This window comes from Hypomesus transpacificus, chromosome 5, assembly GCF_021917145.1.
Source record: "Hypomesus transpacificus isolate Combined female chromosome 5, fHypTra1, whole genome shotgun sequence".
Classification (NCBI taxonomy): Eukaryota; Metazoa; Chordata; class Actinopteri; order Osmeriformes; family Osmeridae; genus Hypomesus; species Hypomesus transpacificus.
This window is the reverse complement of record NC_061064.1, coordinates 4,139,024-4,160,752: the sequence shown is the minus strand read 5'-3', so window position 1 is coordinate 4,160,752 and position 21,729 is coordinate 4,139,024. Positions and strand designations below refer to the sequence as shown.

Genomic DNA, 21,729 nt, shown 5'->3' with positions numbered 1-21,729 from the left:
TTCCATGTGTGTACTGTGTGTGCGCGTGTGTATATGTGCGCATGTGTGTGCGAATGTGTGTTTCTTCTATGTTCTGTAGCTGGGGCTGTCATGTTGCGGTCGTCATGCCTCATGGCCCACCTCAACAGGGATGTGTTTACACTCATAAAGACACGATCCTCTGCTTCACTCAACTGTACTACATGTAAATCTCCTGGTTCTGCAGTCAAACTACAACATAGGAAAGAAGACCCAGGAGCTCCGAAACAAGTTATTTTTCACAAGTTTCATTTCCCCTTGTTGAGGAATGATGTTATTATTCAAAGAGATGAAAGCACAGGCATGTACGCAGGCTTGACCCCTGACCTCAGCCCTCAGCCTGCCGCCACCAGTGACATACCTCACTGTAATTGAGAGGTCAAATGTCAAGGTGTAGGTCCCGATAGGTCCTTCCTCCCCAGAGTGTGAGGGTAGGCGGTCCATAACACCACTATCTCCCTCTACGGCTTCTCTATTTCCCTCCCTCCATCCCTCTATCCTTCCCTCCCTCCGTCCCTCCCTCCCTCCATCCCGGCCTAAGAAAGGAAGGGAGTCCAGCAGTCAGAGCACCACTGGGGACTGGCAAACAAACGGAAAGTGCTGCAAAGTGTTTTTGTCCTCAGAGCAGGATATTTCTGCTGAGAGAAAAAAAGAAGCCTTTTCAAGTGTTTGTGTTGTTTTCGTCTTCTGCCTGCGCTAGCGGTGATTAATTGACCTCGCTCTGCTCAGGGAATGTTTTATTGGAGGGTCAGCGTGGCGGCTCTGGAACAAACTGACCCCGTGCTCTGTTTTCCAGACCTGCGCTCCTCAAAACAAGGAGGAACGGCCTTCCACTTCCCTCTGGGCAATAGACCTGTCATGTCACAGCAAGTCTATAAGTTGGGGCCCTGCAAGAATGTTTAATGCCCTTCTTAAAGTTTCCTAATAACACTGGGGTCATTAGGAGTGTTTTCAATGGCCAGGCTTTTAAAATAATGTTAACGTGAGTGGCTGTCATGAGACGATACTCCCTGGCCCAGGGCCTCCTCCCTGGCTCGCTATGCAGTGGCAGGAGCAGTTAACTCTGCTATACAACTGTTAATGTTTATGGGTAGGGGGGAGTCCTGGTGTTTAAATGGAAGCACCCATAAAAAGTGCCCTGACAGCCGTGATGTATCCACCTGTTTAAATACTGCATATGTCCATGAATATGTATGTGTTTGCACAAGGGGGAAAGAATTCTGGGATACTTTTTGGAAAATACAGAATTTCTGCTAATTTCCCCCGATTAATCACCCTCGGACTGGAGAGCGCTTTTGATGGATTCAGTTTGGTACTCCTGGAGCTTCGGGTATAAGGAGTGCCAAATACGTGGAACAAGTATCTCTTTGTGTCAAGCCAGTCTCCCCCAGCGCCACCATCACCGGCCTGTCCCCCGGCCCACAAAGGGCCTAGTGAGAGACTATGGACAGGTTGGAGAAGCACTGAGACCTTGTTACTTCATTAGAGCTGAGACCTGATATTGCACTGGTGGAAAAGACCCCTGGAACTTAGAGGTAACAGGAAATGAACAGTTTCCAGACACTGAGATGCTAGCTGATATCAGCTTTGAACTTTTTATATAAATCCCCTTTCCGCTGTTCCGGTAACAGTGTTAACCCTTTTTGAACCAAATAGTGCATGGTGACTGAAGGCATTTTTTATCATGTCAATTGCCTAAATATTATATTGGAAGCAACTGCGGCTGAGGAAGTTGTTGTTGCTGTTGATGGTGATGATGTGTGAAGTATGTAGCTTTTAGCCTCCTCCTCTCTGTCACTTTACAGCAGTGTCACCTCTCCAGTAAGTCTGTTTCAGCTGTGTGTGTTTCCCAGCTTGAGTGACCCCTCACCCCATGCCCATACAGCAACCCAGCCCTCAGGGGAGCAATAGCATGTGTGTGTGTGTGTGTGTGTGTGTGTGAGTGTGTGTTTGTGTGTGTGTGGTGAGGAAGGATGATGGTCTTACCCTCAGTGCCCAGTGCCAGTCCCCAGCAGCTTCCTTAGCGCTGGAGCCCAAGATGTAGCCCAGCCCACTGCAAGAAGAGAGGAGAGGAGGAGAGGGAGAGAGAACAGAGGAGGAGGGGGAGTGAGAATTCGAGGAGGAGAGAGAAAGAGATGAGAGGATGGGGGGGAAAGAGGGGAGAGGAGGAAGGGGGGAGAGAGGAGAGGAGGAGAGAGAGAGGAGGATAGAGAGGAGAAGGGGCGAGAGAGGGGAGAAGCGAGGAGAGGATCTGTTAAAGGAAAACCTGTACACACAAACACAACAACCCAAGCTACCGCAGCTATTCTATCAATTTGTCCACTTTCATCCCTCTGGTTACATCCTAGACTTGTTTCACTACACTCTTTGCTTCAACAACATCTCTGAGCAGAGAGCTTCATCCTGTAATAGGCTTGATTGTCCCGACACTCAACCACCCAGCAGGGAGCCCCCAGCTGCCGACGGCACCACACAGAGATGGTCTCAGAAACACACCAGAGACACCACACAGGGATGGTCTCAGAAACACACCAGAGACACCACACAGGGATGGTCTCAGAAACACACCAGAGACACCACACAGAGATGATCTCAGAAACACACCAGAGACACCACACAGAGAGGATCTCAGAAACACACCAGAGACACCACACAGGGATGGTCTCAGAAACACACCAGAGACACCACACAGAGATGGTCTCAGAAACACACCAGAGACACCACACAGAGATGGTCTCAGAAACACACCAGAGACACCACACAGAGATGGTCTCAGAAACACACCAGAAAGGAGAAGAGGAGAAGAGGAGATGACTTTCCCCCCCACACACTTTTTCCTCCTTTTGTTAAACCGTTGGGACTGATGTTGACTTGCCGGTTGTGAATCCAAGTCCACACACAGAGGTGACCTCGCCTATCTTGGTCTCTTAGTAGGAAACAGCACAGCATAGGCTTTCTCAAGGACACTTCTGCCATGAGATGTCACAACCCTGGATATAGATGCAGTCTGCTAGGTACGTGAGTAAATTAATAACTGATGACTCATGCCCTCTTGGGCAGGTTTCCAGTGAGCCATCCTGTCTCTAACTCCCAGCCCTCCCCAGCCTCCGCCAACCTCCTCCAGCCCCCCCCCCCCCCTCTCCCCCCCCCCCCCTCCCCCCAAGACCCCCATGTCCTGTTTCACATCTGAAAACAGTCTTGATGAGTGTGTTTGGGTGCTTGATGTGAAGGGAATCTGACTCTGGTACTGATCAAAGCACCTCTAGCTACTATGTATGTGTGTGTGTGTGTGTGTGTGTGTGTGTGTGTTTGTGTGTTGTAGTTAAGCATTGTAGTGGTGTTGAGTGACAGTCTCTAGCCCCGTAGGAACATGTGTTAACAGGGCTGTCTGGCCGTTAGGCCGCAAATCTCCCATGATCTGACTGTCTCTAATGTAGTAATTATTCTACAGACAGACTGCACCAATGTCGTTATTACTTATTCAGTCACCAGCTCTCTGTTCCTCAAGTCATCTGGATTAGAGCAGCTTCGTCTGGTCACTGTGGCCAATGTCATCACTATTTTAGGAATTTTCCAACAGGGACAAGATTAAGATTGTGAGGCGGAGGTCTTGTTAGCGGTGTATGTCATTAGCATGATAAGGTCTGATTTGATGTCATCAGCATGGTTTGCTTGTCCATCACAGGACGATAGCCACATGTTTGGATGGAAAGAGCCAATAACTGATGAGATTAAATCAAATCTCTTCTCTCCCAAGATAAACCCTTCAAGACCAGATACCATCACTTTGGTAAAGGACAGAGGATTTGGATGTGGGGCTGAATCAATAAGGGAACAACATGGCTCTGATTGACAGTTTGAAATGGGGGGGGATTATCTTGTAACCAATACGGGTAATACCAATGTTGGAAACGAATCGTTGTATTAGGCAACCATTACCACATCTTTAATGAAATGTAATCTCCTGCTTGATGAGATGCTCTCTTATGGGATTAAGCAGAGTCTGACACAGTCAGGCGGCTGTTCACCAGTTGGAGGTCTGAGTTTAGGTTGGACCTATTCCGACTCGCATAAAATCCCATCATAGCCATCATGTACTATCAACCTCCTTAACTTTGGGCGTTTCTCAACATTCCAAGAAACAAACACTTCCTTGTTTCCCAGACAACGTAGGGACAGTCTGTCTGTGTAGGGCAGGTACAAGACCCTGGACCGGGAAGCTATGTTTACCGTTAATAATAACAGATTGGAAGACTAGATTTATGGCCAGGAGCAGCCAACATGGCCTCACAATGGCTTCTTATCAACATGGGCTTCCAAAGTCAAGGATACGTCCAACTGGTCTGAACGTGCAAATGCACATGCACACATGGGGAAAACAGCCAGCATTGTTGTGCTAAACTGATTAGAGCTCCAAAAATAACAGTAAAACTGGCTCAGAGAGTATATGATATTTCCACAGAATGACTAAGAGCTAATCTTATCTGTCGCCTCGGAGAATGTTTGGAAAGTTCAACACTGCTACTAAAACTAAGGTAGGAATAACATGGCCAGCAGCCCAAGAGATGAATGAGACCCAGTCCATTACAGGTTTGGCAAAACTTTTGCCTTTCTTCTAAGGGGAACCCATTTCCTGTGAACCCTGTCTCATTCCTGAGGTCACTTCCTGGAAACGGTCACAACAACCTGGGCAAAGATAAACATGTTGGATGGGTGTAGGATGTTTGGGGACATTTAACTGAGGCCCAATCTTTCGCCTCCTATTGTTTCTGTTGCCGGGCGCTTCTCTGTGACCCAAACTCAGTGCCTCAGCATACCAGAACCCCTCAGGGAGTTACATTAGGCTTTCCTGTCACATCACTCTACCCACGTTCAATCTGCCATCAAATCTATTAATGGAACAACGACATGATTTTAGATTCCACCCCCAATGCTGTTTGCCTTTCATACGTACTCTTTTGAAGCTGCTATAATAGCCCGACAGCTGTTCCTAGGTTTTTCCTGGAAATCGGCAATAAAATGCACCCCCAACGCTGCAATTCTGTATTTTTTGTGTGCATTTGGTATATTGTAGTCATGTTCATATTAAAGATTTGTGCATGAGAACATATTGGTATATACAGTACCCAGCCCTTCCCTAGCCCCAGCCCTTCCCCAGCCCCAGCCCCAGCCCCAGCCCCAGACTTCAGCCGCAGCCCCAGCCCCAGACTTCAGCCCCAGCCCCAGCCCCAGCCCCAGCCCCAGCCCCAGACTTCAGCCCCAGCCCCAGCCCCAGCCCCAGACTTCAGCCCCAGCCCCAGCCCCAGCCCCAGCCCCAGACTTCAGCCCCAGCCCCAGCCCTAGCCCCAGCCCCAGACTTCAGCCCCAGCCCTAGTCCCAGACTTCAGCCCCAGCCCTAGCCCTAGCCCCAGACTTCAGCCCCAGCCCTAGTCCCAGACTTCAGCCCCAGCCCTAGCACTAGCTCCAGCCCCTTAAGCACTGAGGGGAATCAGCATGTTAGACAACAGTAAACCCCAGCTCCCACACTGCAGTCACTGGCACATTCATCTTTTCACACTGTTTTGTTTGTTTTCATCGTACACTCCTTTTCCCAGCTGAATGAACTGAAAAGGCCAGAGCTTTATTCTTAATACTACACCCCCCATCCACACACGCCCCATCCTCCACCCGTCGTTAAGCCTGTCACCCTCTCGAGAGCGTCTCCGAGACATTTCATAATCTCTCCTTTAATTCTGCAGAGTGCCGGGGTTCTTTGTCTGACTGGTTGGAGACAAAAAGGTCTAGACAGGCTGGATGGAAGCCTGACCTTCTGTGCAGCAACGATTCAACTGATAAACTATCAACCCAGTTCCATTCTATAATCTCTGCTGCCTCCCTCTCCTCTCACAATACCTTTCTGCTCCGTGTCACACAAGAAGCCTTTCCGCCTCTCAGATAGCTTTTCATATTCCTATTCATTTCCAGAGTGCGGACGACTTCAAATGTGGCTGAGATTAAAACGCGGGGCCAATTTGAAAATCTCATCACCATCGACCTCTAACTCCTTAGAGACTCGTTTCTCTCCTTCCATCACCGTGTGAGGCGAGGCTTTTGGCATGACCGCTGAATGAGACAGGGTTTCCCACTCACCTTCCCAGGGGGATGGCCAGGTAAAACACAGAGAGCATCATGGTCCGGCTGTTGTTGGTGAAGAGGTCCCCTATGATGGTGGGGGAGATGGAGGAGTAGCTGGATTCACCGATCCCAACCAGGCCTCTGGACAGGACAAACAGCCAGTAATACTGCAGAGACAGGAAGCACAGGTCACATGATTAGGGTCAGGGGCGAGTCACATCTGGTCTTATCGAGGAACACAGACCTGGGAATTTTGTGGGTTTTTCTTTCGTTAAAAGAGAAAAACCCACGCTGGCTTGGAGTCACATCACAGGAGATGTACTGTCCTTCCTCCGCCTCCAAACCTCCGAATGCCTAGTCAGCACCAGAGCGGGTTTATAAATCTGTCTGTCACTTGTTTTTTTATATCAGGAAAACCAAGCTCAGAGACATGAGATTAGAGTCTTTTAACCCAACCAGTTCTCTGAACAGACGCCATATATGGAGCCAGAGTGAATGACAATAGATCTTATATTAGAAAAGACAACAGCCTATTGTGAGGACTGGGTGAAATGTGGGCTGTGACCTCTGCTCTGTGCTTAGGTGTTTTATAGTGGGCAGAGTCAGGAAGACTAACTGGCGCCCTCCCTTCCCTTCCCTCCAACAACTGATTTAGCAGGTTGTATATATAACCACCTATAAAAACACAGCAGTTCCCAGTCACATCCTCTGGTGATGCTGCATCCCAGTACAGTGGTAATGTGGGTCAACCAGTCCAGGCTGTGCAGGATCATCCTAAAGAGCTACTCACATGGCAATCTGTGTCTCACTACGAGACAGGGAGGGATTCTAGTAATGATCCTCATATAGTATTCAGGGTGCTAATACTGTGTGTGTGTCTGTGTGTGCATGTGTGTGCGTGTGTGTGTGTGTGTCAGGGGGAGTCGATACAGGGGCACCCTGCGGGGATTCCAGATGATGAGATGAGTGCCAGAGTCTTCTCATCCTCCCATATTACTCTCCATGCTGCAGTGAGGAGGGGGACAGAGGAAGAGGGAGTGGTGTGGAGAGAGAGAGATGGGGAAAGAGAGAGGGGTAGAGAGAGAGAGGGGGGGGGAAGAGAGAGAGGGGTAGAGAGAGAGAGAGGGGGGGGAGAGAGAGAGAGGGGGAAAGAGAGAATAAGAGAGAGAGAGAAAGAGAGAGGGGGGGAAGAGAGAGAGCGGTAGACAGAGAAGGAAAGAGAGAGAGAGGGGGAAAGAGGGAAAGAGAGAGGGAAAGAGCGAAGGATCGTGAGAAAGAAAAATGAAAATGAGAGATGAGAGGAACAGAGGAAGGAAGGGAGGGAGGGAGGGATAGAGGAGCCTGAGTTTTCTGGAATTGAAAATGTGGTTCTACTCGCAAGGAGTCCTGTCAGTATTCTGACACATGCTGTGAAAGCCTCAGACTGTTGGACAGGGAACCAGATCTCCTTGTCTCTCTAGTTAGTGTTTCCTGTGTGGCCAAGAAAACCTGCTTGTTCTTCCTGTCAATGATGCAACTGAAGCACCTGTGAAATGTCACTGGCATCGTTTCACAATGACTGGATGTTTCTCTGAATAAGACAGGAACTAGCATAGCAACAACATTAGCACGCACAGAACATTGAACCAACCTGAACAAAGCATGTTATTATCCGGCTGAATCAAAGTAGCCTACACATCAGCACATGAAAAGATTCTAAACAGACATGTCAGACATGAGAGGGTTGAGGGAGAGTGTGGTGGTCGCATGTGTGTGGTCGTTTTTTAACGAGGTTTATCGCCACGCTCTGCAGTACACCCACATTCCATTAGTTGCTCTTCTCCACATCTCTTCCCACCTGACACTTTGCAGTGTGGCAGTCATTCCCAGAAAAACATAATCCGTCCATATTGTTTCTGTTACATAATACCCAGTGGGGTGGTGCTATGTTGGGAGAATGATGTGACGGGAATATGCTCAGACTGAGGCAGAGTAGTGCACTGTTATTACTCTCCTCTGAGGGATTTCTACCCTTTGTCTAATGTAACACAAGATATTTGCTCCATCTGCAATGTGCCGATGCCCTGCGGAAGCAATCATTTCCGTCTCTTTGTGTGTGGATGCATAAGTGCATGTGTGTGTGTGCATGTGCCTGTGCGTGTGGGGGTGTGGGGGTGGGGGGGTATTCCCCTCCACAGGGCTGGGTCTGACAGCTATGAGAATAGATTAATTAAAGAGCTGGAGGTCTCAAAGAAGAAGAGGTGGTCTAAGGGTGACCTCTGTCCTGACCTCTGCCCCCAGCGCTCTCACACGCGGCTCCGAGGGAAGGAGCCATGGGAACACAAGGTCACGCACACAAGCATCACGCACCCTCCGGAGCATGCGAAACACACACGTCACCTCCCGCCACGCTACGATATGACACGCGGGAGAGGGGGGGCTGTTCTTCCAGAACAGTCCGTGCTGTGGTGTTCAGTGTGTGTTGGGACGTGTATTTGGTGTATGTCCTGAAATAATGACGACCGTGATTACTATCTCGCTCCAAACCTTTGGCCTGTTATAGTTTAGTGTTGTTTTAAATGAATTATGGCAGAGCTATTTTCTCTCAGGGGTATGTCGTTTAGTGGATTCCCTAGGATAGTAGCTTTCACATTGTTTTGTTAGTGTGGCCACCAGACCATGAATGCCCTCTGGTTTACAGTAAATGAGGCAGTAGCAACAACAACACCACATCAGCAGTAGCAGAATTCAGTACACATTCAGTAGCACAGTACAAACATTCAGTAGCACTGAATGAAATATATCCAGTCCTCCCAGTACTGTCCTCTGGGACAGAGGGAGGAATCACTTTGTAGCTGGCTTTTTTGGTTGCTTTGAAAAAAGTGTCTGCTAAATCCTTAAAATGTTCATGTAGATGTAAATAGAGTGCATTTGTAAAGCTTTGTAGAAATATGCACATATTTTCACTGCTGTAATCCTTGAAGAACCCCAAGACATTTAGTTTTTGATGCCAGAACAGTCTTCTGATTAAATCAGATGTGGAAAAGACACTTTCATAAATAATGAAACTGTTTATGAAAGAGGAACATTACTTATGTCTAATTGGCTGTTTCTCAGATCATCCAGAAAATATTGTTTGATGATGATGACAGAGAATCACCTCAAGGGTGAGATGACAGAGGAGCTGACTACATCTCAGGAAGACAGGCTACATCTCAGGAAGACTGACTACATCTCAGGAAGACAGGCTACATCTCAGGAAGACAGGCTACATCTCAGGAAGACAGGCTACATCTCAGGAAGACAGGCTACATCTCAGGAAGACTGACTACATCCCAGGAAGACAGGCTACATCTCAGGAAGACTGACTACATCTCAGGAAGACTGACTACATCTCAGGAAGACAGGCTACATCTCAGGAAGACAGGCTACATCTCAGGAAGACTGACTACATCTCAGGAAGACAGGCTACATCTCAGGAAGACAGGCTACATCTCAGGAAGACAGGCTACATCTCAGGAAGACAGGCTACAGTCAATTCAGCTCAACAAATGAAACAGAATCGTTCCATTATATAAGGTCTGAGTGAGTTTATAAATGCATCGTGAACAGCATCAGTTGGAAGAGCTATTAATGTTTTATAGCAGTTACGCAAGAGCTGTCCACTGTGCTCTGGTTTGATTGACATATTAGGAGACATCTATGGTGGAGGGACACGATGGGGGGGTGGGGGGGTCGAAGAAGATGGAGTGAGGCGGGAGGATGCTGGAGGAACAGCCTGATGGCCCCCATGAAGGATGGCCTTTGTGGCATGTGTCAGAGTGACAGTGGGGACGTGAGCTGGCTCATATCCTATCAGTTCAGCCCTGGGACAGTCTGGATGGGGGAAGCTGGCGGCCATTTTGGCTCTCACTGGAGGGGCCTATGGGGGATTAGTCAGAGCAGGGCCTCCGGGGGGCATGAGATCGTCCCTGAGCTGTCGCTCTACACTCCACCGCACTGGGCTGCAGGGCCAGTTTAATGACCACACATGGGATTGGCTCTATAACCTCAGAGAACAAGGTAGACTAGCCCAGGCTCCTGCACTACTGAGATGGGGTTTGCAGCGTTATTAATCCATCATCTGGTGGTTGCTGGTATTATTGATTGTGTCGAGCCTCCATGCCTGATCAAATCACTAATTGGGAGGTGTTGTCCCCCCACTCCTAGATCACGTCGATTAACCCTCACATCGCCACCAGGACTTCAGCACATGAGCCATACAAACATACCAACCAAATCTTGCTTTCAAAGGGAGTGATGCCCCATAATCCTGTCCTTTGATGAGCTACATAATGTTGATGTAACTAGAGCTACAGATGAAACCACGGCGGATTGACAGATGAATGACTTAACGCTATTATCCAAGGAAGAAGTAGACAGGGTGGACAACGAGAGCAGCCAACCAGAACACAGAGATAGGGAGACAGACAAGAGTGAAATAGCTATGTCTACAAAGGGCAAGCGTCACGGTAAATGAGCACATCATTTAATCAGCATTAGCGAGACAGACAACTTTGTTTTGGCTACACACTGCAGTTAACTTGGAACTGTGCGGTCACTAACCTTTATGTCTCGATCCTATCTGAACAATTAGCCCTTGGTGAAGAGCTGGAATTCTCTAACCTCAAATGTGTTGAACATCAAAACATTGGCACAGCCACAGGGGGCCACTATGGAAGATGATATGATTCCCAGACAATGCCTTTGATCAAGCTGGGTTTTGCTGTAGTGGAACAGTGGGGGTCTAATTCTAAACATGTTTGGATATGACCCACTAAAGTAAAGACCTGAAGACTGGCTTCCAGTCAGTTGGGGGATCATGCAGACAACCCTCCTGGACTTTTCACTAGACAGGAAGTGATGTCAGGCAGCGTACCTCTTTGCTGATAAAGGAGCTGGAGAGGGTGACGGCAGACCAGAAGAAGATCCCGCAGCTGAGGATCACCTTCCGGTTGAAGCGGTCTCCCAGGTAACCGAAGATGGGAGCGGCGACCATGAAACTGCAGATGAAAACTGTGGAAAAGACGGAAAAAAACGACATAAAGAACGTCAAACGAGATTGCTGTCACTGGAGGCGTCGCTCTTAGCGACAGGTCATAAGCGCTGTGTCGGGCGACGTGTCTCGCCTTTCAATACCACAGGGTGACGTCACTCATCGAGCCCCTATGGTTCAGCTCTAGCCTCTGGACATGAAGGTCTGGCTGGAACAGGCCAGCAGGACTGCCAGAGGTTGACAACCCAGCAGCCCATCACTGAATGCATATTCCAAATGACATTAGGCGGAAGAAAGTGGAGCCATACTAAAGACAGGTGATAAAGGCTTTGTGTAACATCATTAGGATCGATGCTGTTTAGGATATAGGTTGATAGAAGGGCCTTTGCTCCGCCATGTAAGTGCTTCTTATCTGATTTCATCTAATCTGGATTAGAAGCAGTAAACAATGGTTGTAGCTTCATCCATGGCCAATCACAACAATCACCTACTTAAACAGCACTTGTGCACACAATAGGAGTTACCGTACAAACTGAAGGCACACAAGCGGTTGAAAAGTGTGTTTTCCCTCATTCTCAAACTGCTGAATGGACAACTATATTTCACCCAAAGAGGTTGGAGCCAGTAATAGGGAGAAAGACAAAGCCAGAACAGGCTTGAATATTTAATGCTATCCGACTGCGGTGTATTTCTCCACAGATACAGGCCAGAGGGCAGACCACTGACGACAGGGAAATCTGACTGCGGGGCTGAGGAGACGAATACTCTCCAGGAGTGTGTTGACACACAATCAGCATAAAGACTTCCTCTGAGGGAGTAGGAGGGGGAGGGAGGAGAAGGGGAAGGAGGAGGGGGTCAGGATGAGAATGAGGAGGAGGAAAAGAGAGAGAATGAGGTGACATAAGGCCCTGGGTTTATAGCATCACTAAGACATGGCAAGCAGGAGGAGGACAGCACTGACCTCAGAGGGTTAGCCTGTCTCTTTAGATACATAATACTATCACTGAAGAAAAGACGATATCTATTGATGTTACACTGTGCAACCCTGATGAAGTGAAGCCCAGCCATGGTAGCAAGGCATGACCGTTGCTGTGTTTGTGCTTTCCACATGTCCAGCCAGCCCAGTGTGTCCTGCAGTCATCCCAGTGCCAGAGGTCAGAGACCCACTGGAGTTTGTCCTGGAGCCATCATCACCTGGTTCCCTGCCAGCTATTGATGCTCACATCTTGGTGTTTAATAACTTCACATTTGAGCGGAAAGGAAACTGCTGAGGGCAGCTAGATTGGGGGATGTCACTGTTGGCCAGGGTGCAGAGCAGACGTTCCTGTAAACGAACAACAGAGGAGGAGGTTCTGGACCCACACCAAAGCTGTGGAGAAATCCATCTCCTTGCACACACTGCTACAAAGGAGGGTCGTTTTATACCCCAAATTGCCGCTGTCCAGTGGGACTTTATCTTTTGTTGGGCCTTTAAACTTTCATGATGATTTATTTTCATCCTAATGATTATAGTTGGCACTGGTCTGGTCGTTAATCAACATTACTTTGAGAACAGAACTAACCACAGTTGTTGCAGACAGGTTTGGCCTGATAAACCACCTGTTAAATGGAGCAGACACTAACAGTGTAGGAAACACACTATGTTTCTTTATCAGGGAATGTGGTTACCTCCATAAAATAAATCAAACTATGACTTTGATCTCTGAAATACGGTCTTGAAAGCCTTCAAAGTGGCAGCTATTGGTTAATCTGTTATCACACTTCATTTTTTTCTCTTTCTCTTTCAGTTTTTCTCTTTTTTTCTCTCTCTGCCTCTCTCTCTCTCTCTCTCTCTCTCTCTCTCTCTCTCTCTCTCTCAGCCGTCTCTGTCCACCATCCGTATTCAGGTCTCAGTTCATTTTTTTCTCTTTCTCTTTCAGTTTTTCTCTCTCTGCCTCTCTCTGCCTCTCTCTGCCTCTCTCTGCCTCTCTATGCCTCTCTATGCCTCTCTCTGCCTCTCTCTGCCTCTCTCTGCCTCTCTCTCTCTCTCTGTCCACCATCCGTCTTCAGGTCTCAGTGACGGATGACGGCTCCTCGCTGGTCCAGCTTACTAAAGCGCTCTCCCGATCCACCCTGCAGCCACACTGCTACCCCTCACACACACACACACAGACACATGCACACACACACCCGCATGGACAAACACACACACACACTTCAACAGCAGGGTGTCACACGGCACACACAGATAATACAGGCAGAGTTCCATAATCAGACCACACCAGATGTTCCACACTGAGCGGGGAGCGGTGGGGGGCTGTTTAGCAGACGGTCTAAACAACCTGACCTCCATTATTCAGGAGCCTATTAAATAAGAAAGACAAAAGTGAGGGGGAAAACAATGAATAGGAGGTAATGATGTAGGGACCACACAGAGTAATGCCTCACTCCAGGTTACTGGTGACATTGTGATTGGCTGCAACACGAACAGTGTCATATCTGGCCCGCTCATTATCACCTCTCTGCATTTGCACCACCTGGGAGTGGAGGCTGTTCCGACGGCATGAGGGAAGACTCTGCCTCCGCCAAGTAACCCCTCATTAACCTCCCTGTGTGTTAGACTCCTGGGCTGCCTGCTCTGTTAGCTAGTGTGATAGTGATTAAACGGGGCGTCCCTGGGCATTCGCATGAAGTTGAGCTCCAGTTTAAATAGAAGAGATTGAGGTGAAACAGAGGAGTGTTCCGAACACTCAGACATGCCCGATTACACAACGTATGTGCAGAGGAAAGCTAAAGAGATCTCGGACTCTTTCAACACCATAATTGACTGCGGAATCGCACACACACACACACAAACATACACACACACACACAATTTGGTGTGACTGGGATACACTGAGATTCCTGTCACTGTATTACAGACAACGTATCGACAGGACGGGTCGTACAGATGCCAGAGCTGTGATTTGCTGGAGAGCCAGTCTGTGGGGTATTGTTCACCTGCCGAGAAGACCAGCCCTCCACTGTCTACAGGTGTTCAATGACTACCACACACAGCTATGTTCAAGATTGGATTCTTTGGAATGTTTACCATCACTGTTATGACAAATTTCTGTTATCAGGTCATTGTTTTTTTTGTTTCCCTGACCAGGGAAACGGAAAGTGTTGTCACATTGTTTATTTGTGACGAAGCGGCCTAGCCCTTCCACAGAACCAGGGCTGGGAAACTCTCTGCTTATGTTCCCACTAATGCTAAAACCAATAATCAATAACAAAGGCATCACTTGACTGAAGAACAGGATAAACCACTTCATGTAAACAGGAAACAACACTTTAAAAAGCCTAAATTAGTTTCAAATACTCCCCTCAGGCCAAAGCAAGGCTGCTAAATATCTTGGAGTTGATGTCTTTGGGGGGAAAAAACATTTAAAAAATTGGGGCCTTGAAAAAGACCTTGCTACAACTCTTAATCATCTCTCCCGATAAAGATTGAAAGCACTTGGGTGTTTCTCTCTGTCATTCTTTATTCTATCAGCTCCCCAATCATTGGTAGCTGCCCAGGCCATTTCTGCTGACTCATTTCCCAGCAGGATGAGGGAATTGCCCTGTCAGTCTGAAGCGCATCTTTAAAACAGAACCAATGTTCTCCTTTCACTCTCCCTGATAGCCAGAGAACAAGAAGCTCCACAATTTGACAGAAGGGCTCAAATTAAGACAGGAATATAAATAAACCAAGACACCCCTTTCTTTCTCAATCCAAAATAACTCCATCCATCAGGGCAAAGGAGGGCTTTGAACTGTTTTCGTTTCCTCCTCTCCCCGTCACCGCCAAGCACATGTCCACTAAATCATCGACTGACTCTCCAAGCCAGTGGCCAGAACAGACGGATGCTGATAGGCAGCCATGAAACTGAAGCAATCAACATCCACTCCCAGGCTGTATTTTGATTCCAAGGCCCACCACTATTGTCTCCTTCTCTACGAGACTGCTTCTAGAGAGGACCACAGGCCTGTCAGTCCTTCACAGGAAGACAAACAATCGATCATAAATAAAGAGCATAGACATGCTCCTGCAGATACACACATGGGAAAACGGCAGGAAACCCTTGAAATCAACATTTGGGGGTTCTTTTCAGCACGGGCTCCTCTGGAGTGGGTTTCCTTTGTCCAGTTGAAGAACTCCCTGGATGTGTACACCTCTGGTCCAGAGGAGGAAATAGTTCTGATGACCTCATTCATAGGACAATGGCCAGCTCTGACCACCACACAAGTCAGAGATAGACTTTTGAAACTGGGTGGGGCAGGTGGACTCGACTGTACAGCCAGAATGAACGGTGAGCTACCTTCAAAAAAGATCTGTTAGCAGCCCACAGTCGGTGTTTGCTTACAGGAGATTAAACGTCGATGAATGTTTGACATAGCTGTGATGCTTTATCTTGGAGACGGAACTTTCTGAATAGCGTGACTGTAATGAGTAATGTGCAATGTGACCTTGACATGTTTGACAAGAGAGGCCTATCGAGGGCTTTTAGGAGTTCCACACTGTGTGGACGTTCCTCCACAAAATGTCTTCCTCAGAAAGTTGAATGTTCAAGTTCAAGAGCAGGGGAGATAGTGTGCAGAGTGCTTCTGGATCGCAGCTCTACATTTGTTTATGGTGTGTGTCTGTGACGGCCGCCAGTAATAATGCTGAACAAACACACACGTCTGTTGAAGGAAGTGACTCAACAACAGCACACACCATCAAACGGCACACACCATCTTATCATTATGGTTACATAACCTACTCAGTACTTGTAACTCAACAAATATTGATTATCTGATATTTTCCGAGTGGTTGGGTTAATCATTTAGGGCCTTTAGTTTCGTCAGATAAGCAATCTCTCTCCTAGACATAACGTAGTTGCCAATGTGGACACTGGATTCCTATTTATCGCCACAGGTGAGACGAAGGATTTCTCCTTTACTTGACCGCGTACCAAACACAGACACAAGGCCCAAGCTGCGTTCATAACGCTGCAGCACTAAGTCTCACCCTGTGGAGACAACCCGGAGTACACCTCACTGTGCTCACCCCCCCCGCTCATTGTTGTAGACTCTCAGTCTCGGAGGCAAGGAGCATCAGAGGCTAGTCTGGGAGACGTAGTCTTCTGTCTCGCTTTCTGTAGGCTTGATGAATTAATCATGTGCCTCATTCCCATGCATCTCACTTTCATACAACTGTGTGTGAAGTTGCCTGAGACATTTATCCCCCCGCCCCCCCCAAAAAAAAAACAACCTCTGACTGCTAAAATTCTCTCCTACATTCTCGGATTCTCTTTGTAGATCAACTGATGTGTGTTCCAAACCAGAGCAGGTGAACATCTATGTGAACGAGAGATGAAGCTTTAAATGTCATGTGAAACCTGTATAGAAATTCTACAAATTCCAAAAGTTCAGACATTTGACGCGCATATTTTTGAGGTGCACATTCTCGGCAGACCTGTCTTTCGGAGCGCAAATTACAACAATTACCGAGATGCTTCTAGAACATTCCATTACAGCACACTAGTTAAGTACCAATACACAAATGTATTCTCATCTTCACTCCCTGTAACCTGTAACGTGGGTCTACTGTAATGATGCTCTTTAATCCCACATGTCCTGAAGTAACCCCTGTGTCGAGGCTGACTGGGGTGAGGAGGGTGACTGTGCTCTGGTGATGAGACACAGGACACGACAGGGGCTAAGCATGAGGGCTGAGGATGAGGGCTGAGGGGGTGTCAGCACGAAGGCTGACTAAGCGCGCCAGGCTGCTATTGGACGTCACAAGAGTCCAGGCGTCATCGCCAGGCAAGCTTCAGAACGCCTCCGCGGGAGAATGGAACACATTCTGTGACAGGAAGTTGCCATGACGCAGAGGTGATGTCACACAGACAGGGACACTATTCTTTGCGTGTGTTCACGGGGGACAGAGGGCGAGCTCAACGTGTTTCGACCCAGTGGACGAAAGGATGATGTTTCAAATAGGGGATAGTACGTGTTTATCGGTGGTAGTCAGTGAGGCATCACGCATGGACACCCAGTCCTCTGTGGAAATCTCACTAGAGATCCCACAGGAGGTCCCACAGGAGGTCCACAGAGTGTTACTTTGGGTAGCACCTGATGTCCACTTCCTCCACACTAGAACATCCCTTCGTCCCCAGAGAGAACAGGGACACCCACAACTCAGGGCTCTGCTTTGATTGGTCAACGAAACAATCCGCCAGAGCGATGAGTCACCTCCAATCATTTAAATCCGCTGGTTTATTCCCCATGAATAAAGCATTAGGAGGATGGGGTATGTGTGATTGATATTCACTCTGCCTGTATGGATGCATTTCCCTATGAAACAGCCAGCTTCCAATGAGGAGAGCACCTGCAAGGCCCTGCATTCAGCTTTGATCCTTCCCATGAAACTTTATAGACGGCAAATCCATTCATATTTGACAGGGGGTGTACTGTCATTTTGATAACAATGTTTGAGTCCATCTGGGGTAGCATCATTCTGTTTGTGTGATGTTTCCCATGTGTTGGAGGGTGATATGGTTTAGTGGGACCATGTAATGCTCTGGAAAAGGACTAGAACACGATGGGACCGGACTCCCCTCTGATGCAAACACAGACAGACAGACAGACATTCAGACATGCAGACGTGTAGACAGACAGACAGAAAGCTGTGAAACCTGTACAGACACTTTAGGCATGGCAGGGGTGGCAGTCTGAGGGATCCAAATAGCTCTAGGGTGACACAGACAGAATTAGAGGAGTAGAATAACCACATCCTAGCTGCAGGTCTGGACATGTCGGCCCCGTCGCTAAGAGCCATGTACTGCGCCATTCAGTATCATGACACTTTGCGACCTGTTTGGTGTGTGCCTGTGTGGGTGTGTGGGTGAGGGAAACACCAGTGTTTGTCGATGTGTAAGAATCTTCGTCACCTCTCAAGCAATCTCCCTCCGTAACTACAACTCCCCTTTTCAGTTTCTATTGATGTCTCCTCATCTCTGTTATGGTCAAGGGTATCTACTGGGAGTTCTACAGTAACTGGATGACTCACTAGGATACATATTCATGATGTTGTCAGACATGCTTTCTTGGCCTAGGTCGCTTTTTATTGGGCTCGGATAAAACACTGACCAACCTTGATTACAGATATCTAAATCTCCCTTTGATGTTTATGCCGCCTTGTCTCACCAAAAGCATATCCATTTCTCGTTGTTGTCTGATGTTCTCCAACAAACACGATCAATGATTTATGTGGTTCCAAACATGCGCAGGAGCCTTAATCTTCACCCCTCATTCCGTCCAATAACTCAAGGTATGAGAGCGCTTTTATTCTGACAGCCTGTGATGTTGTTGTGATCTTAACTCTGCTCGTGCACTGTTGCTGTCTCACTTCCTCTCTCACATTCCCTCTGAAGAAGAAAACTGGCTAAATGATTTTGTTTTGGTAGCTCATGCTGTGAATTTGCGACATCGAAAGGATGGCACCATAAACGAAACCCGTGCCTCTGTTATTGTTTCCGTTGATATATTGACAAATGAAGTTGTCTCGACACATTTCTACCTGGTGAGATATCGGAGCCTTCACTCTGAATCATCTGACTTTTAGTCACCACAGTCACTCCAGTGGAAAACAACATTTCTCGATAATGCAACTACATTCGTGACCACACCTTGTGTGACAGGGTGGATGTAGGTTTAACCCTGACGTGGGATGCAAACACAGAACATTGAAGGAAAGGTAATCCAACTCTGCATGCCACCTTCAACTAGTTGTTGCCCCAAACAGAGACTATGTGAGGCACGCAAACTATGAATGTCAGGCTAGCAAAGAAACATAATACCTGCTCCTCTCTCACATACGTACAACCATTTGTCTTCACTGTGACATTACAGAAACCAATTTGCAGACAAAGGGAGGTCCATTAGATGAGCCTGGTGTATGAGTCTATTCTGGTAAAACAGTGACAGGTATGTTGAACAGGTTGGATGATATTGACTTACGAGAGGATACTCTACTACACATTCAGTGACAAAGGCTCGTTTCCAGTCCCTTCTGGGCAGGCTTAGACTTTGATTGTCAAGAGACGAGATTTGGAATGCATAGAAAACTCTGTGCGGTAACTATCTTTGAATATGTGCTGAACATACATAAGTACTACAGAGGAGAGAATAGCCTCACAGCAGGCAGATTAAGAGCAGGAAATGATGTGTTTGCCAGGTAAATAAGGTGGCACAATAGGGTGAACTATTGTACGGTTCGTTGAACAGAGGCAGAAGCCATGTATAAAGGCTCACCTGCCTCAGCAGAAAGCCCTGGTTTCCCCTATTCAGACAGACACTGCTGTAATCTCCCGCTCCACTTCAAACGTCCTCAGACTGCCATTGATGGAGACTGGGCCGCTGTCTCACCATGCTGGAGATAGCTCAGTGATGTGCTGCCATCACATCTGATTCAGACAGGAAGACGTAATGACTTATGTACACACACACAGACACACACCAAACATACTGTACACACACACACACACATATGCATGTATACAAACACACACAGGTTTCTTATCCAAGAAACCATCACGTCTCTTTTGTTGTCAGGAGGTGAGTGATGTAAGGCACAGCTGGAGGACTGAGAGGATGAATCACGGTGGGTCTGGGCGGAGGCCCCCCTAATGTCATAATTATTGTAAACTTCAAGTGAAAATTGCCATGAGGAGAGCCAACATGCACTGCCAGGCAGCGGAACTCAACTTCCTGGAGTTCTGTATTCAGCACACAGACACCATAGAAGGATATCCTCTCATGTGTGGGACTCTGTTTGCGTCCGACACAAGATAGACATAACAAAGATAACACTATTTCACATGGAACGATAGGACAGTGTGGTACTCCAAAAACTGCTTCATACAGATAGACTTTCAGAATGATGCCACTGTTATTATGTATTCTTGAGGAGGAAAAAATAACTAGAAAGAGAGATGACTGCTCAAAGCCTCTCCAGTTTGCTCTCTGAGACAATAAGCTAGAACCCGAGGGGACCAACTCTATATTTAGCTCAAGAGGGAAGTTGTTACGCAGCATTTTAACCAAATGCCTGTGTTTGTGTGTGTAATTATGAGAATACTGCGAGGTAGGAGGAGGAGGAACAGGCTAAGTGGATTAGCTTTGGCAAATAAAGGCTGATTCCCCCAGGAGCAGAGACAGTGCTGCAGACACACCGTAGCACACCACACTGGAGCACTGCAGGGCTAGTTAGTAGTAGTCTAGTTTGTAGTGACACAGAACAATAAGAAATGATCCTTAAAGTACCTCTAGCGCTAAAAGGAGGAGTGTGTGTGTGTGTGTGTGTGAGACGGGGGGAGGGGGGGTACAGATTTAATGTCCCCCCTCCAGCTATATGAGCTCATACCCCACTCAAGTCAAACATCCTCCAGAACCATTAATCCACAATGCAAAACTAAGGCCGGGAGAGAATGAAGGGCCACCAGTCTGGGATAGGATATCCTAAGAGCTCAATCACTCATCCTGATAGCTCAGTTCTGTCTGCTACTGAGGTAACTGAGAGGGCCCTCATGCCGTCCACTTTGTTTACAGACTGTACTGTACGTTCAGTCACCGCCAATTACAGTCAAAATAACCTCAAGTGTTGCAACAGCATTGTGTGTGTCCAAGGAGTTGTGGGGCAATGGGCTGTTGTGTTTCACTCTAATGATTCATGCCTTCACTGCCTGGGGAGGGTGCGACTGACAGTCATACCGTCTCCAAGGGTCAATATCATACCTAAACACTGCACCTACTGCCTTCTCACGCGCTCTCTTCCTCCCCAGGATTCCCCTGGCAAAGCCTCTCTGAGACTACACACTCACTCAAGGGTGGAACTCTAAACATCCCCACATTCTTCCCGTTTACGTTAAACAGCGAACGCCTTCCGCCAAACCAACATTTTAGACTTCAGTAGCGCGGTGTTACCACCAGGCCCGTCTGCCGATTGATGAATGCGTCTTGTGGCCTGGGAGCTGCCCCGGAGGGCTAGGCCTGCTTAGGTGTGGAGGAATGCAGTGGTTAACTTCTATAGAGGAGCAGCGAGCGGGGTTGCCAAGTTTGGGGTTGAACCTCCTCATGTTTTCAGTGAGCCCATCTGGAGCTGTGAGGGGGTTGTTAACCTCGTCTTGTCAACATGGTCGCTAACGCTAGCCCATTAGCCTCCAGCTCTCCTCGATGGCCTTTCAACAGGCTGCAGATTGTTCCAGGAGGCCCGGGATGGTACGGCCCGATGAGAGCTGAGGTCGGGAGGGAACCGCAGCTGGGGACTGTTAGCGGCGGAGGCATCCTCCGGGATGGAGAGAGGACGGGAGCCGTCAGCGTGCGTACCAACTGTTTGGCACTTCCGAGCTGGCTTGAGCACAGACAAAGTGTTTCACGGTGGGTTTAGGCTTCACTGTATTCACTTGTGGAGAGACAGTGAGACTCAGACAGAGCCCTCGTGCAGCACATCAACTATCCTGTCACTTTTCGTCTGGGAGCAGACCAACTCTAGTATGGTGGTCTCGTCTATCACTGCAGTGGGATCCAAAGGAAGG

The 21,729-nt window shown here is 47.9% G+C and overlaps 1 protein-coding gene across 2 annotated transcripts in view; it reads right to left on the bottom strand.

Moving 5' to 3' along the window:
- The window catches only part of spns2 (spinster homolog 2 (Drosophila)), a 62,523-nt gene that overhangs the window by 16,907 nt on the left and 23,887 nt on the right, over positions 1–21,729 (bottom strand). For both annotated transcript variants that reach the window (XM_047020647.1, XM_047020646.1), the window contains exons 3-5: positions 11,030–11,166; positions 6,148–6,299; positions 2,005–2,071 (exon numbers count right to left, since the gene is read on the bottom strand). In XM_047020647.1, the coding sequence (XP_046876603.1) occupies positions 2,005–2,071; positions 6,148–6,299; positions 11,030–11,166 (356 nt within the window). The remainder of the gene's footprint in view (positions 1–2,004; positions 2,072–6,147; positions 6,300–11,029; positions 11,167–21,729) is intronic.